The sequence below is a fragment of the Microcaecilia unicolor genome, chromosome 1, assembly GCF_901765095.1.
Source record: "Microcaecilia unicolor chromosome 1, aMicUni1.1, whole genome shotgun sequence".
Classification (NCBI taxonomy): Eukaryota; Metazoa; Chordata; class Amphibia; order Gymnophiona; family Siphonopidae; genus Microcaecilia; species Microcaecilia unicolor.
In genome coordinates this window covers 674,747,782-674,764,101 of record NC_044031.1, presented here as the reverse complement: position 1 = coordinate 674,764,101, position 16,320 = coordinate 674,747,782, and the positions used below count along the sequence as shown (strand labels likewise).

The window sequence follows — 16,320 nt, the reverse complement described above, 5'->3', positions numbered from 1 at the left end:
CTGTCAAACATCAAATATTTGAACGTCTGTATCATATCACTCCTCCAGGGTATACACGTTCAGGTCGGTAAGTTTCTCCTCATACAGTTTGCAACGCAAATCCCCAAACCATTTTTGTAGCTTTGCACCACCTCAAGTCTTTTTACATCCTTGACAAGATACGGCCTCCAAAACTGAACACAATACTCCAAGTGGGGCCTCACCAATGACTTGTACAGGGGCATCAACACCTCCTTTCTTCTGCTGGTTATACCCCTCTCGATGCAGCCTAGCATCCTTCTGGCCATGGGTGCCGCCTTGTCGCATTGTTTCTTCACCTTCAGATTCTTGGACACCATCACCCCAAGGTCACTCTACTGAGTCGAGCTCTCTAATCTCTCTCCTCCTATCCGGTAACTCTCTTTTGGGTTTCTGCACTCCAAGTGCATCACTTTGCACTTCTTGGCGTTAAAATTTAACTCTTTAAGAAATGCTCGGTTTCTATTACCTTTGATGGAAACAAATATTTAGAAACCTCAAATCTCTACATATGTATCAACCAATTATTCAATAACTAAATATATAATATTGTGATAAGTGGACCATGTTGAGAACACAAAAATTATCAATCTGTAATATTATTCACAATGGATTATGGGAATTTTAATCACATAAGTTCTGCCCTCTCAGCTTATTCAAGAGTCTTCTGTGAGGGACCGTATCAAAGGATTTACTGAAATCCAAGTAGGTACATCTAGCGAACGTCCTTCATCCAGTTCTTTGGTCACCCAGTCAAAGAAGTCAATCAGATTCGTTTGGCAGGATTTTCCTTTTATAAAGCCATGCTGCCTCAGATGCTGTAACCCGCTGGCTTCTAGAAAGTCAACTATCCTTTCCTTCAGCAGCGACTCCATTATTTTTCCTACCACTGATGTGAGACTTAACAGCCTGTGTTCACATTTCTTCTCTGTCTCCACTTTTGTGAAGGGAGACTACATCCGCTCATCTCCAATCCCATCAAACCTCTCCAGTCTCTAAAGATCTATTAAATAAATCTGTAAAAGGCCCGCCAGGACTTCTTTGAGCTCCCTCAGTATCCTGAGATGTATCCCATCTGGCCCCATAGCTTTGTCCACCTTAAGATTATAAAGACTTTCTTTAGTAAACGGTGCAAAATCCACTCCGTTCCCAGATATTCCCTCGGCGGCGGAGAAGGAAAGAGAAGTAATTGTTAGCATGTTTGCTTTACCCTCATCACGCTCCACAAAGCCATTCTCATTATCTTTCAGTCTTGTTATCCCATTCCTATCTTTTCTCCTTTCTCCAATATATCTGAAAAAGGTCTTATCACCTCTCTTTACCTCTTTAGCCATTTTTCTTCTGCCAACGCTTTTGCTAGTCTTATTTTACTCTTCGCTTTTTTCAGTTTGATCCGATAATCTTTTCCATGATCCTCTCATTGTGTTCTTCTGTATTTTTTGAACAAAGCCCCCTTAGCTCTTATTTTTTCAGCTACTTGTTTGGAGAATCATATAGGCTTTCCGTTTCTCTTGGTTTCAGACCCAATCATAAAGTATTACATACCATGTAAAATGAGTTTATCTTGTTGGGCAGACTGGATGGACTGTCGTCATTTACTATGTTATTATGAATTCATACTGCTATATCAATGCTACATGAACTAAGGATTGGGATGGACCAGAACATGAAATTCTGCGTTGTCACACTTGACATTGCATCAGCCTTCGACACCATTGACCATCAGCTTCTAACCAACACGCTATCTGACTTTGGCATTAAGGGTCAAGTTCTATCTTGGTTTCTCTCATAACTTCAGAAAAGAAAATTCCATGTAAGAGTGGAAGACTCTGTCTCCAACAGCTTTCCAATCATGCGTGATGTACCGCAAAAGTCAGCCCCATCGGCTGTACGTACTGTTTAACTTATTCATGGTGTCTCTGGGAAATGTCTTACAAGAATTACACATATCATATAAAATATATGCAGATGATGTACAATTCGTGATTCCAGTTAAAATCAATGACCATGATCTACCACTACGAATGAAAAACATCGTTGACAGACTTGCTGGCTGGATGAAACAAGCGAAAATGTCATTAAATGTTGAAAAAGACAGAAATACTGTACGTTTGTAGAATCCTGGACCCATCTCCAAGAATGCAAGCGCTACAGATAATCCAAAATGCAGCTGCACAATCTCAAAGTCCGAACACATCACTCCAACATTAAAAAAACTGCATTGGCTTCCTGTATCATACAAAGTGCAATTCAATATTCTCGTGCTTATGCATCAACAGATATTTGGCGGTCTCAGCCTACTTCCAAAATCCCTGCCATCATACCAACCGAAAAGACCGCTAAGATCCGAGACATCCAATCAACTATGTTTACCTTCTGCAAAATCATATAATTACGTTGAAACAAACCTACGAACCCTCTCCTTCACTGCCCCAGCTTTGTGGAACGCTCTACCAGGATACCTGAGAACACGTGAAGACACTCGACAATTCAAACGATTACTAAAAACACATCTGTTCATAAAAGCCTTCTCAACCACATGAAGACCTTTCTGTTTAACCCCTCTCTTAATTTACTCTTAACTCCTTTCTTACTCTTGTACTTATTGCCAGCTTCACCTGCTCATCTGATAACATTTTCTCACCTCAAAATGGCAAATGCTACCCTAGTAAATCACATATGACTTCTGTCTAAAACCATGTATGTAAACTAGTTAAAACTTTGTATGTGAATATTGCCTACGACCTTGTATATGTCAAACATTTAATCTATGTATGTGAACCCTGTTACTCGCCTTGGATAAAGGTGGGATACAAATGTAGTAAATAAATAAATTACATCCTGACAGTGCTCAGTGGTCCTCAGACAGTACATTTTGTAAAACTGACATTTCATGTACTAGTCCTAGGTCTTGATATATAGAAGAGACGTTCTGTGGCCCAAAGGTAATGGGACAGATACAAAAAAATCCTCAGATATGCTCACACAAAGGACTTCAATCAGATAAGTTTAACTTCCTGCCTTCTCAGCATGAGAGTTCTGCAGTCTAACAGACTACCAAAATAATTCAAGCTACGTACTTAGAATTAGTTCCTGTGGAAATGGAAAGATATTCAGTACTTCTAACATTTGTAGTTATAGTTCTGCCAACTTTGAATCATTCCAGACCAGGGAACCCCGGGACTAAATACCATGATATTAAAAGCAAATTTACACTGTGCTGGACAGAGCAACGGATTCTCTTTATACAAAAATCATGTGCATCATCCACTGGTTTGGCTACTTGTATTAGATCAACCTCACTGTTCATAACAAGAAATCTGACACTTCTGTTTTAAATCAGCAGAGGCCTAAACAACAGGACCATCAGAGTCATGAGATGCAGACAATTTGTCTTAATTGTAAGCACATCACCAATTCTAATCATCAGTCCAAGAACCAAATACAACTACTACTAATCATTTCTATAGCGCTACTAGATGTACACAGCGCTGTACACTAAACACGTAAATAGTCACCTCATCTGATGTGTTTATGGGCAAACCCCAGTAATTTTACTCAAAACAAAATTTGTGTTCATATAGCCCACTTATTGAAAAGATTCAATCTTCAGGCTGGTATCACAGTCCATCTGGTTCTGATCATTCCAGCTCCATTTCAAACATGATACTGGGATCTAATCTCAGCCACAGACTTATCCAGACTTGGGGGTAATAAAAGCTTTTCTGCATATAGGATCAGATTCAATAAATGGTGCTCATAATTGGGCGCCAAGCATGATTCTACACCAGGGGCGTAGCCAGACTTCGGCGGGATGGGGGTCCAGAGCCCGAGGTGAGGGGGCACATTTTAGACCCCCCCCTGGTGCCGCCAACCCTCGCCTGCTGCCGCCTACCTTTGCTGGCTGATCTGTAAGGCTTCATTCTGTTTCTGTGAGTCTGATGTCGTGCAGGACGTCAGACTCAGAAACAGAATGAAGCCTTGTGCCGGAAGAAGAGGACCTCGGCTGGCGGGGGTTGGGGTCCCCCACCAGCAAAGTTAGCTCACGGTGGGGGAGGGCTGGCGGCGGGAGGGGGGTTTAGAGGGTCATCGGCAGGGGGTCCAGGGCCAAATCTACGGGGGATCAGGCCCCCGTGGCCCCACGTAGCTACACCACTGTTCTATACAGGGCGCGTGATCTTTATAGGACTACACTTAGAACAGATTCCTGTGCCAGATTTACAGCTGCTGAAACCTAGTGTAAATGCCGTATTCCATAACTTTTCAGACTACCCCTGACACTTCCATGACCACTCCCCCTTTTGAGTTACACACTAGTAGAGTCAGGCACCATGCATTATAGAATACTGTGCAGACAGATGCACAGGCAAATTTTAACATCAATAACTGGTTGTTAGTACCCAATTATTGAAGGGCTCATTACCCAATTAAATTGCATGCACATCTTGGGCACCCAAATCTAGGTACCATATATAGAATCCAGGAGATAATGCCTATTTCAAACACAAAAAAGGGCTTTTTTAAAAATTATGTGACCACATAAGCCCATTAAAAGCCTGCTGGGGCTTTTTTTTAATGGGGCATCATGAAATATAGAAGAAAACATCACCAACATTTCCTGTTTCAGCATCCTATAGGCCTGCCCAAACCATTAGCTCGATCAATAGAGAAACATATGAAGCGCAAAGAACTTATAGTTTACAATTGTTTAGGGGTATATGATATAAACACTATTATAGAAGAGGGTCTCTCCATGATAAAAATATCAGTCTTTAATAATGAAAGCTTCAGTCTTCGTATGCATGGCCAGTCAATGAATGTCTGGTACTACCTGCTCATGTTCTTTCTCAAAAAGACCCAAACAACAAGCTGACATAAACAGACCTTTGCCTTGTCTGTTACATAAAACAAAGCCCTTGTTCTTCTGGAATCTAACTGGAAATTGTGCTTACAAGTTGTTGGCTCAAGCCAGAAAACTCAAGTCAAGTAGACCAAAATATTTCATAGTGGCCAGGCTACAAACTCTCCAGACTAGGAAAGAAATTTGTTTCTGAAGTTATTTTGGTCTTTTTTTTTTTGTATGCTGGAACTTAAATTCTGGTTTCCTCCCCAGCGATGCCCCAACACCTTGCTCAGCTATCACTACATGGTCTGCATAGCTAGTCACATCCTGAAGACAGGCTTCAAAGCGACATCAAAAGAAAGACTTTACTAAGAACTATAGGGAAGTGGGAGAAACAGCTCACTTAAAACTGCATTTTCATTACCCTTGTTTTATCATGCCTTCTGTTTTCTCTTTTGACTATTTAACGAGAGTTAACTAAAATCAATAGATAATGGGAACCCTGTCTTCAAATGCTTTATGCTTTTGATATCCACTTACTCAGTAAGGGTCCATGTGCATTCTTGGGGTGGAGGGAAGGGGATGAAAAATGGTGCAGCAGCTGGTGGCAATAAAACCCCGTAATACATATTATGCTTGTAGAATGTTAGTCACAGTAATATCTCTTATGCATCTCATCTTTCAACACCCACCATTGCCGTCTTCTAGGCTGTGCTGGGACTGTATATGCGGTGATGGCTGCTGCTGGAAGTGACCGTGATGTACGTGAGGCACAGTGACATCACCTTCAGAGTTGGGTGTACTGCTGTCGAGTTGTCCCACTGGAGGTGGCCATGGCAGGTCTTTGATTACTTTAATTTCAACTGGTTGGAATCAGCACAGTAGAGAGGAAAAAGAAAAAAGAGACAGAAAGGACAAAGAAAAATGTATATGTTGAGAATGGCTAAACAGAGATATAGTATAGAAAAAAAAGAGAAAGGCAAAGAGAAAGAACAAAGCAAGGTATCTGAAGGCATGAGTCATTGAATAAATAATCATTCTTTTATCGACCTACCTATACACTAAGGAAAGCTCGGCCTGTGTGATTCGTTCTAAATTATAACTCAAAGATATTGGTATTACTGATTACATAACTACTCACACAGTGGTTTGCAAGAATACAAGAGTCCTATGGCATGCAGTGAGTCAAATCCTGAGCTACCAGAATCAGCTATTCAAGAAGCTCCTATGTATTTCAATGTGCCTCTGCACAGTGCCGTTTTGTAAAATAAAAATAAAAAAAATCCTTAAACTGCTTACGCCCTTTGACCATATTGTTTAATTCATTGGTTAGTTACCAGGGTCTATCAGAGAAGGGACCAGAAGGGCCATTTGGCCAAGGCGTCACACAGAAAAGGGGCTTCCATTTGGGAAAAAAAGATTATTTTTAATAGAACACAAAATTAATCTGACTACTGGAGCTTTCCTTAATCATCTAAAAATCTGCCTCAACTGCTTTTATAGCTATTTTTCCCCTGTAAATTATGAGTTTCAGGACTCTGAGGCCTCCTAATTAGCACTGACCCAGGCCCCTGTGATTCTCTGTAAATCCCTGTGATTGGAGACAACACTGCAGTACTGTGTATCAAACTTACTTCTCTTTTTGACCCATGAAATCACCACACAGCAGGATGTATACAATAAAGTTTGGCATAAATGGTATAAATGTATGCACCTGCCACTTATGCTAATAAATTTATTTTTACATTTCTTTATTTTTCAATTTTAACAATGCAAGAGCAACAGTTAACAAACCTGTAAGAACAAATAAACTCTCAAAGACTCAGAACATATCTCCCCCTCCTATCCTCACCTCCATCCCATCCCATCCAAGCAATATCAGGCTAGGCAGCATCACTCGAAGTAAAGCAGAGTAGCAAGCTATCCTGTGCTACCCAGCATAGATTTTGCTCTTCAAGTTTTATAACTTCTCCAGTTCTTTTTAAAGTCAGTTACTGTATGTTTCTTCAACTTGTCCATCCAATAAACAATGAAGTTTAGACATGAAACTCTCCCACCCATACATTTCTTCATGTTTCAACTGACCCGCTACCGCCAATCTTGCTGCTATGGCCACTGAATATAAAAACTGGCTCTGCAATTTATTGAGATCTACAGTAGGACCATTAAGCAGCCATATCTGCATAGAATGCCGAGGTAGAATCCCCAATGTTTCAGCCACCCATTGAGAGAAAGCAGACCAATATGCGTGCATTTTGGGACAAGACCACCACATGTGTTGCATATCCCCTCCAGCAATGATCAACAGCTGTATCATACATACACTGCAATTTCTGTGGCTTGCAATACCAGTGATGCAACATTTTAAAGCCATTTTCAATCACTGAACTTGCTAGTGATCTTTATATATCATTTTCCAATCTAAATCCTCACCATCCATAACCATATCCTCTAACCATGGGCTCAAACATCTTAAGGGGGGACCCTATGGTAGTAAGCAAAGCCTGATAAATCCTAGATACTGCGCCCTCGGGCTTAAGGCGACCCAGGGCTATAGGGTGTGATTTGTTTTAACCAAATCATGTAAGGCCTTCTTTAAAGATAACTCAATAATTGTCAATAAGCATATTTATCTCGGTCCTCAAGGTCAAATCATGTACATAAAAGCATTAAAAGAAATAATCCCACCCATCTCAACTAGTTGGCCCAATGTACAAAGCCCTTTAGCATCCCAGCTGTGGAAAGTGTCATTTGCCTGACCAGGAAGAAATTCATGATCGTTTCTGGTATGTACTAAAAATGTCATTTAGAGGCAGGCAAAGTATGCTAACCAAAGCCCATATTCGTAAAGTTTGTGCAGTGTAAGGATTAACCTGAACCTCTGCATAAGGTATCAGACCCAGAAGCCAGGGCAAGGCCCATATTGGAGTGTCCCTAAGAGATTGTTACTCAATATCTACTCAGTGCTTAACATGTGAGGAACAGAAATCTAAGATCATGCACAACTGGGAACTATATAATAATTATAAAAGTTTGTGACTTCCGTACTCCCTTGAATTTTAGATCAAGACAGTATCTTATGGGAGACTCAAGGTGGTTTTCCCTTCCATATATATAAAACAAACCTCACGATGTAGAGTTCTAAATGTTGATGGTGGTATAGAATAGGCAAAGCCATAAAAAGGTATAGGAGTTTAGGCAATGTTATCATTTTAATAGCATTAATACGACCTAACCAAGAAGGACTTCTAATCTCAAGATCCCTACAGAGATCCTGAAGCAGTTTGTAAAATCTTTATGATATAACTTCAATCTCTAAGTCACAAGCCTGCTTATTTTCGAAGGAGAAGGCTGGCCATCTTCAGACACAAATCGGGAGATGGCCGACCATCTCCTAAACTCGGCCAAATCGGTATAATCGAAAGCCGATTTTGGCTGGCTTCAACTGCTTTTCGTCGAAGGGCCGGCCAAAGTTCAAGGGGGCGTGTCAGCAGGGTAGCAAAGGTGGGACGGGGGAGTGGTTAAGAGATGGCCAGCTTCAGCCGATAATGGAAAAAAGAAGGCCGGCTCTGACGAGCACTTGGCTGGCTTTACTTGGTCCATTTATTTTTAGGACCAAGCCTCAAAAAAGTGCCCCAACTGACCAGATGACCACCGGAGGGAATTGGGGATCACCTCCCCTTACTCCCCCAGTGGTCACCAACCCCCTCCCACCCCCCCCAAAATTTTTTTTAAACATTTTTGTGCCAGCCTCTATGCCAGCCTCAAATCTCATACTCAGCACCATGACAGCACTATGCAGGTCCCTGGAGCAGTTTTAGTGGGTACTGCAGTGAACTTCAGGCAGGAAGAGCCAGGCCCATGCCCCCCAACCTGTTGCACCTGTGGTGGTAAATGGGAGCCCTCCAAAACCCACCTGAAACCCACTGTACCCACATGTAGCTTCCCCCCTTCACCCATAAGGGCTATGGTAGTGTTGTACAGTTGTGGGGAGTGGGTTTGGGGTTTTTTGGGGGGCTCAGTACCCAAGGTAAGGGAGCTATGCACCTGGGAGCAATTTGTGAAGTCCACTGCAGTGCCCCCTAGGGTGCCCGGTTGGTGTCTTGGCATGTGAGGGGGACCAGATAAATGCTGGCTCCTCCCACGACCAAATGCTTGGATTTGGCTGGGTTTGAGATAGCCGCCATTAGTTTTCATTATTGGCGGAAACCAATGGCGGCGATCTCTAATGCCGGCCCAAATGTTGAGATTTGGCTGGCCCCGACCGTATTATCGAAACGAAAGATGGCCGGTCATCTTGTTTCAATAATACAGTCAGGTATGCCGCTTTATGGGGCCAGCCTTAGAGATGGCCGCCTATATAGATGGCCGGCCCCATTCGATTATGCCCCTTCAAGGTGTACTTCTAAATACTTCAGACTCTTTTTTACCCAATGAAAAGGAAAAACTGTTTATAACTCCTATTGTTGTGACACAGGAATCATTAAAATGAGAATTTCAGGTTCAGAACAATTAATTTTAAACCTGAAATTTTACTGTTTGCTTCAATCTCCACCATCAACTCTTCAAGAGACTGCCATGTCCTACTCAAGATTAATAAGACATTGTCGGTGAAGAACATAATTTCATAATACCCCTAGCCAACCTTCACCCCCTCTATCAAGGGATTTGACCGGATATGACATGCAAAGGGCTCCATCACTAAAGCAAGGTGGTGGGAGGGGGGAGCACAAAGGACACCCTTGTCTCGTTCCCCTACCCAAAGGGATAGGCTCCAAATAGTGTCCATTAACGTGTAATGTGTAAAAGTGCCTTCCCATTCCCCAACACTCAATAACTTGATTGTTGGGGAATGAGAACTTTAAAAAAAAAAAAAAAGGGGGCAAGAGACCCAATCAAAGGCCTTCTCTGATTCTATAGATAGGACACACGCAGACTGTGCAGAGGCCTGTACTATCCACATCAAGATGAGCACTTTACTAATATTATCAGTAGCTTGTCTTCTCCTAATAAAGCCAGTCTGATCTTCACTAACCAGGTGCAACAACACAGCTCAGCTAAAATTTTTGTTAAGGTCTTATAACCTACCCCAAGTAAAGAAGCAGAGCGAAATGAACCACAATCTTGTGGATCCTTGCCTGGTTTGCATATAAGCGTAACCCCAGCTGCACACACCCAGGGAGATCTTGAGTAATTGCCAGGGCATTATATAAGGTCACTAAGGGTTGTTGAAGCTGATCTACAAAAAGCTTATAGAATTTATGAGTGACCCCATCTTGTCCAGGGGACTTCCCCTGGGGCAAGCTTCTTATAGCCCACTGAATTTCTAGAGTTTTTTTTTTTAGGCTTATTTAAATGCTTCTGAGCCGAGTCAGGGCAGCTTATCTCCTCCCTCTCCATGGAAGTAAGCCCCAAAGTCAGATTCATCAACAGGAAGTAGGGCTGCATATGAATCTGTATTGGAAGAGAAAAAACAAGTGAATTTGCAAATCTGTGCAGGTTATTATTACCCTGCACAGATTGAATATCTGCAATGTTATTTCTCATTTCCAATTTTTTCAACTTATGGACTAACAATTTACTTGCTTTACTGCCATACTCGTAATGACGCAGTTTAACATATCCTGAAGCTCAAACACCTGCAATTCTTCTCACAGTGCTTTTTTATGCTAGTAATTTATAAAGACGTGTAGTGGAGGAGTAGCCTAATAATTAGAGCAGTGGGCTGAGAACTAAGAAAGTGAGAGTTCAAATCCCACTGTACCTTCTTGTAATCCTCCACTGCCTCACTTAAAAACTTAGGGATCCTTTTACTAAGGTGCTCTAATGGATTTAGTGCGTGCTAACCCCCTAATTGTAAAAGTCACCAAAAATTGTGTGCACAATTTAATTGAATAATGAACTTAGTGTCAATAACTGGCATTTTAAACAAGCAATTATTGGCACTAATTAGATTTAATTGAAACTTACATGTGAGTAAAAAAATGGCACAGAAATGAGAGGGTCATTGGTGGAACAGGGACGTTCCTAGCATTTATATGTATTGTTATACATAAGGGGGATATGCATCTAATTTAGGTGCATATACTTGCACCACGTTTAAGTTAGAGCAAATGGCCATGCCTAAAGTTAGGTGCGACTCCCGGGCATAAGTTCTATTCTACAAATTGCGCTAAGTGCGGCTTATAGAATAGCGCTTTTTTGGTACTGATTTTTTAGGCACCATATATAGAATTTAGCCCTAAATGCTAAGGAGACCATTTTATTCCATAGAGTGTAAGCCCTGCAGGATCAGGGAAATACCTACTGCACTTGATTGTAACTTGTCTTGAGCTACAACTGAAAGGGGCATGAGGTAAATCCAAAATGCCTTTACAAAATAAGTACCTTAAGTGGCACTTTAAGTTGGAGCTCCCTTACAAACTTACCCACCATTCATCTACACGTGCATTTTATAAAATACATGCACGCATCACAGCTCTACCTTTGCTCCACCCAAACTCTGCTCCTGGGCACCTCTTGTGCCATACTGTCAGCATATTCACTTAAGATGACTGCATGACAATACTTGCACATAAGAACCCTTTTTGGTTTGCAAAACATGCTTTACACGTGGAAAATGCTTTATAAAACTACCCCGTAATGGGAATAAAAAGAATACCAAAACATTATCGAGCCAACGCAAGCTCTTAATTAGGATGGAGACAGAAATCTATCACAAGATTTATAAACAAGAAACACAAGAAGAAAAAAAGTCAGCTTAAACAATTATTACTTAGAGCAAATCAAGATAAATCAGCCAATAATGCAGCATTCCTAATTAAACTCATGAAACAGGACCAATTATCACAAACTATAATAGTGTCTGGGCAGTTTTACCTTTCAGGGAGGTCTCCAACTGTTGCTGTTCTGAACATATATGAACTATTCCCTTGGCATTTCACTATATATCTTCAGTGAAATTTAATAGGGACATAGAAAATGACAGCAGATTAAGACCATATGCCCGTCCATACCAGTTAACAAGTTCTGTAATCCTTTCCTCTCCCTTAGAGATCCTCTGTGCTTATCCCATACTTGAATTCAGATACAGTCCTTATCTACAGGGAAGTTCTTCTGCATACTCACCACCTTTGCCATAAATAAATATTTCCTTAGATTATTCCTGAGCCTACTCCATTTCTTCATCCTATGCCCCCTCATTCTGGAACTTCCTTTCAATTGAAAGAGACTCGCTCCCTATGCATTTATGCCACGGAGGTATTGAAACATCTCTACCATATCTCCCCTCTTTCTTCCAGAATATACAGATTGAGATCTTTAAGTCTGCCCCATCTCAAAATCTAATCTTAATCACCTACAGACATTGAAAACTCCACAGTTACAGTTTTATGTCGCGTGAAACTGAGGTTCCATCTTACGCCATTACTTAAATATCTTCACTGGTTACCCATTGAATTTAGAATTAAGTTTAAAATCATAACTATGACCTACAAAGTTATTCAGGATGGGATAACTTCCTACTTAGCCTCCCATGTGGTACCGTATACCCCAGCTTGCTGACTTCACTCCCTTAAAGATAACAGACTGGTGCTTCCCAGCCCTTCTCGTGCTAAATGGTAAGTCACTTCTCTGTTGACTCAATGTTATGTTTGAATGACAGCAAATAACAGACTTTGTGGTTTTATGTTCTTGAGAGCCTTGGGAGTCTTGCATAGGAACTTCTTAAATATAACTAGGGGTATAAAGCTCAATATACAGGGAAGATCCATAAAATGGATGTTCTGTCTGACAATGTTCTCATGGGTCTTCATTTGCAATGGATAAATCTGGGCCATGAGGACCTGAAAATGAGCAAATGTGTCAATTCTTTTAGAGAACAGCAGTGAAGTTTTACCTATGTGCCTGCAGAATGGGAACGTGGAAAGCCAGACAATCATTCTGTCAACATCACTTCACCATCCAGAACTTTTATTTATTTTTTTAAACAACAGTGTGGTGACCAGAATCAGCTGTAGCTAACCAGCCTCCAGTGTAAAAACTGAAATTGGCATAGTGGCAAAGTTGGTATACACGCCAGTTCTCCCCCGGTTCAGCATCCCCCTCACTCTCTCTCCCATACTTGCCCAGATTCGTAATATCTCTCTTCCTCTACCCAATCCTTTCTTTCTCCCTTCTCCCCACTAGCATCCTCCTCCTTTTCTATTCTCCACCCGTTCCCCACAATCCTCATCTTTTTCTCCACCCCTTCCCTCTCCTCATATCTGCTCACTTAGCAGCATCTTGCTACTCTTCCAAACCCCTTGCCCAGCATTCCCCCTTTCTCCTATTCTCTATCATCCATTTCATTTTTCTTCTATCCTTTGTCCCTGCCCAGCATGCCCTTCCCCAGCAGCATCCCTCTCCCCTCCCCCACCCAGGACCATACCAAACTGTTACCTGTGAGATTTGCCTACTAGAGACCAATCACAAGTATCTGAAAAGATCCCAGTACAATAAAACAGATTTTATGCTGTTTATCCTAGAAATAAGCAGTGGATGTTCCCAAGTTCATCTTAATAATGGCTTATGGACTTTTCTTTTAGGAAATTATCCAAACCCTTTCTTATTTTTTTTGTATTCCATAGGAATATAGTGTTTTAATAGTACTTTGCATTTGGAGGAGAGAGGTTCTTATTTTGATTATATACAGTGGGGGAAATAAGTATTTGATCCCTTGCTGATTTTGTAAGTTTGCCCACTGACAAAGACATGAGCAGCCCATAATTGAAGGGTAGGTTATTGGTAACAGTGAGAGATAGCACATCACAAATTAAATCCGGAAAATCACATTTCAACTATGCAACTTAGAACGTAAGCATACCACATTACAGAATATACTTAGGGCCCTATTTACTAAGCCGAGCTAGCATTTTCAGCATATACTAAATACTAGAGTTGCCCATATGTTCCTATGGGAGACAGCATTTAGCACGTCCTAATCATTAGCGCGAGCTAAAAACGCTAATGCACCCTTAGCGCTGCTTTGTAAACAGGGCCCTTCGCAAGTTGCGAGTGTAAATCTTATTTAATGCCAATTAATGCTGATAATTGCTTAACATCCAATTAACTGTGCTGATTAGCTAGTCAACCAATTAAGTTACAAGCATTGTTATAGACTACGCTTTGACTTCTGCGTGGAAATTAAGGCGCGGTATATAGAATTTCAGGGTTTGATCCTTGAGAGTCTGAGCTCAGGGTTCAGAACTGAAGGTTTAAAATGACAGAAATACTACTCTGCAAACTTCTTCTCCATGTATTGTTCCAAATGAATAATTCCTTAGTAAATAAGACCTTTTTGACATTAACCACACTTGCCAGTGAATATGCAGTAAAGCATTTATTAAACATTAAAGCTACAAGGTATACAGAGCGACTAGGCCATTTCACATAAACTGTGAAAATCCAGTTATTGGCACAATCATTTTACTACATATTTGCTGTAACTCAGCTAAATAATAAATTAACATACTGCTGATGTGTCAGACTCCTCTACAACTTATGGCACTGAAACCTCTTACTTTTTATTATAATTAGGGCTTCCATTGTTTGGTATATATAATTGTAAATTTAGGTATTTATTTTTCAGCTAATTAGGGGTTCTTTGAGAGGTCATGTGTAACCCGGGGCCCACCCTATTCACACTGCAGCTACTTGTACGCTGCAAGAGATTGGCTTTGCATGCTTTCATATTTCTGGAGTTTATTTTGTGGGACTGAGCCCTCTAGTACCAGGAATCAGGGCTCTAGGACTTGTGCTTGCTACAAGTGTGGATGGCTGGTTTCAAAACAGACTCCCTGAGCTCTGTGACAAACTCTACCCCAAGTTGTACCCCAGAATTTACACTTAACTTGCTGCACCTTATGCCTGGAATAGACTTCCTGAGCCGGTCCGTCAAGCTCCATCTCTGGCCGTCTTCAAATCTAAGCTAAATGCCCATCTTTTTGATGCTGCTTTTAACTCCTAACGCTTATTCACTTGTTCAGAACCCTTATTTTATCATCCTCACCTTAATATTCCCTTATCTCTTGTTTGTCTGTCCTAATTAGATTGTAAGCTCTGTCGAGCAGGGACTGTCTCTTCATGTTCAAGTGTACAGCACTGCGTACGTCTAGTAGCGCTATAGAAATGATAAGTAGTAGTAATGTAGCAGATGGTATTTACATAAAAATAAAACATTCAGGTTAAATATTAAGCAGACATTAAGATATTCAGGACCCTGTTTACTAAGCCGCACTAGAGAGGAGCTAGCATTTTTAGCATGTGCTAACCATGTAGATGTCCATAATATTCCTATGGGTGTCTACACGGTTAGGGCGTGCTATTTTTAGCATGCGCTAAAATCGCTAGTGCACATTAGTAGACAGGGTCCTCAATGTACTTTCTAAACATAAAGGAACACTGGCCTTGTAGAGCTAGTATAGAACTGTGGGACCTTCCAAGCCAAATCACTCAAGCCCCCTTTTACAAAGGAAAAGGGAGCCGGTGCTGGCATCTGCGTGTGTTTTACACGCGTGCCCAGGCCCCTTTTACCGCAGCTGGTAAAAGGGAAGTCTCGCTTTCCTACAAGAAATGGCCAGGCATTCACGCAGCTCTCTATGTATAAAGGGTGCCCACCCCTATATTATACACTCTTTCAATTCCCAAAATTAACTCCACATAAAGCAGTCATCTCTGGCAAGAGCCTGTGCAAAATTTCCCGACCGATACAGGCCAAGAGTAGAAAGCAAATACAGAAACTATGCTCTCAAAGAGTTCCCTGAAGTAGCAGCTCTTTAAACCCAGTTTGAGACTGGAGCTCTCTCAAGCATCCGTCACTCACTGTTCTGATATTCATCTGTCTCTCAACATGAGTTTTCAGATGACAGGGAGGATTTGCAGCATATTAGCTGGGTTTTTAAAAATGTCTTTCTTTTTAAATCAAGCTACTTCACCTACCTCTGTAGAGTTCTGGTGCTGCTCGTTTTAAAGAGTTGTAATTTGGGACCGATCCTCCCAACTGCCAGCTGTTTAATAAAGTTTTAATGACAAGCCTGTCAGCAGTTGCAGAGCAATAGAGAATGAACAGGATTCACTTTGTAGCACCCTTGAGAGCTGGACGGAGCTTCGGATTTCAGCTGACCCCTTCTTATTTCCCTTAGTGAGCTCTGCTTCACTTCTAGAATGTGATTTTTCATTCCATAGTCAAGCAGGCTTGACAGGGCTCAGCCTAACCATCCGCCTTACTACAATATCCCCCTGATTCTATAAAGATCGCCAAAAATTGCATGTGCAAATTAGGCGCATTCCCGATTTGCACGCACAATTTATTTGGCTCTTTTAACAAGCAATTATTGACACTAAGTAGATTTAATTGGGACCAATGTGTGTAAACTTAGGCACAGGATCCATGCTTAAAATTTATGTGCGGTCCAAAAAAG

The 16,320-nt window shown here is 41.2% G+C and overlaps 1 protein-coding gene across 3 annotated transcripts in view; it reads right to left on the bottom strand.

The window, feature by feature from the left end:
- The window catches only part of SHF (Src homology 2 domain containing F), a 542,785-nt gene that overhangs the window by 156,156 nt on the left and 370,309 nt on the right, over positions 1-16,320 (bottom strand). For 2 of the 3 annotated variants that reach the window (XM_030187563.1, XM_030187580.1), the window contains exon 4: positions 5,554-5,724. The exons of the other annotated variant lie outside the window; for it this stretch is intronic. In XM_030187563.1, coding sequence (XP_030043423.1) covers positions 5,554-5,724 — 171 coding nt within the window. The remainder of the gene's footprint in view (positions 1-5,553; positions 5,725-16,320) is intronic. 3 annotated transcript variants of the gene reach the window in all.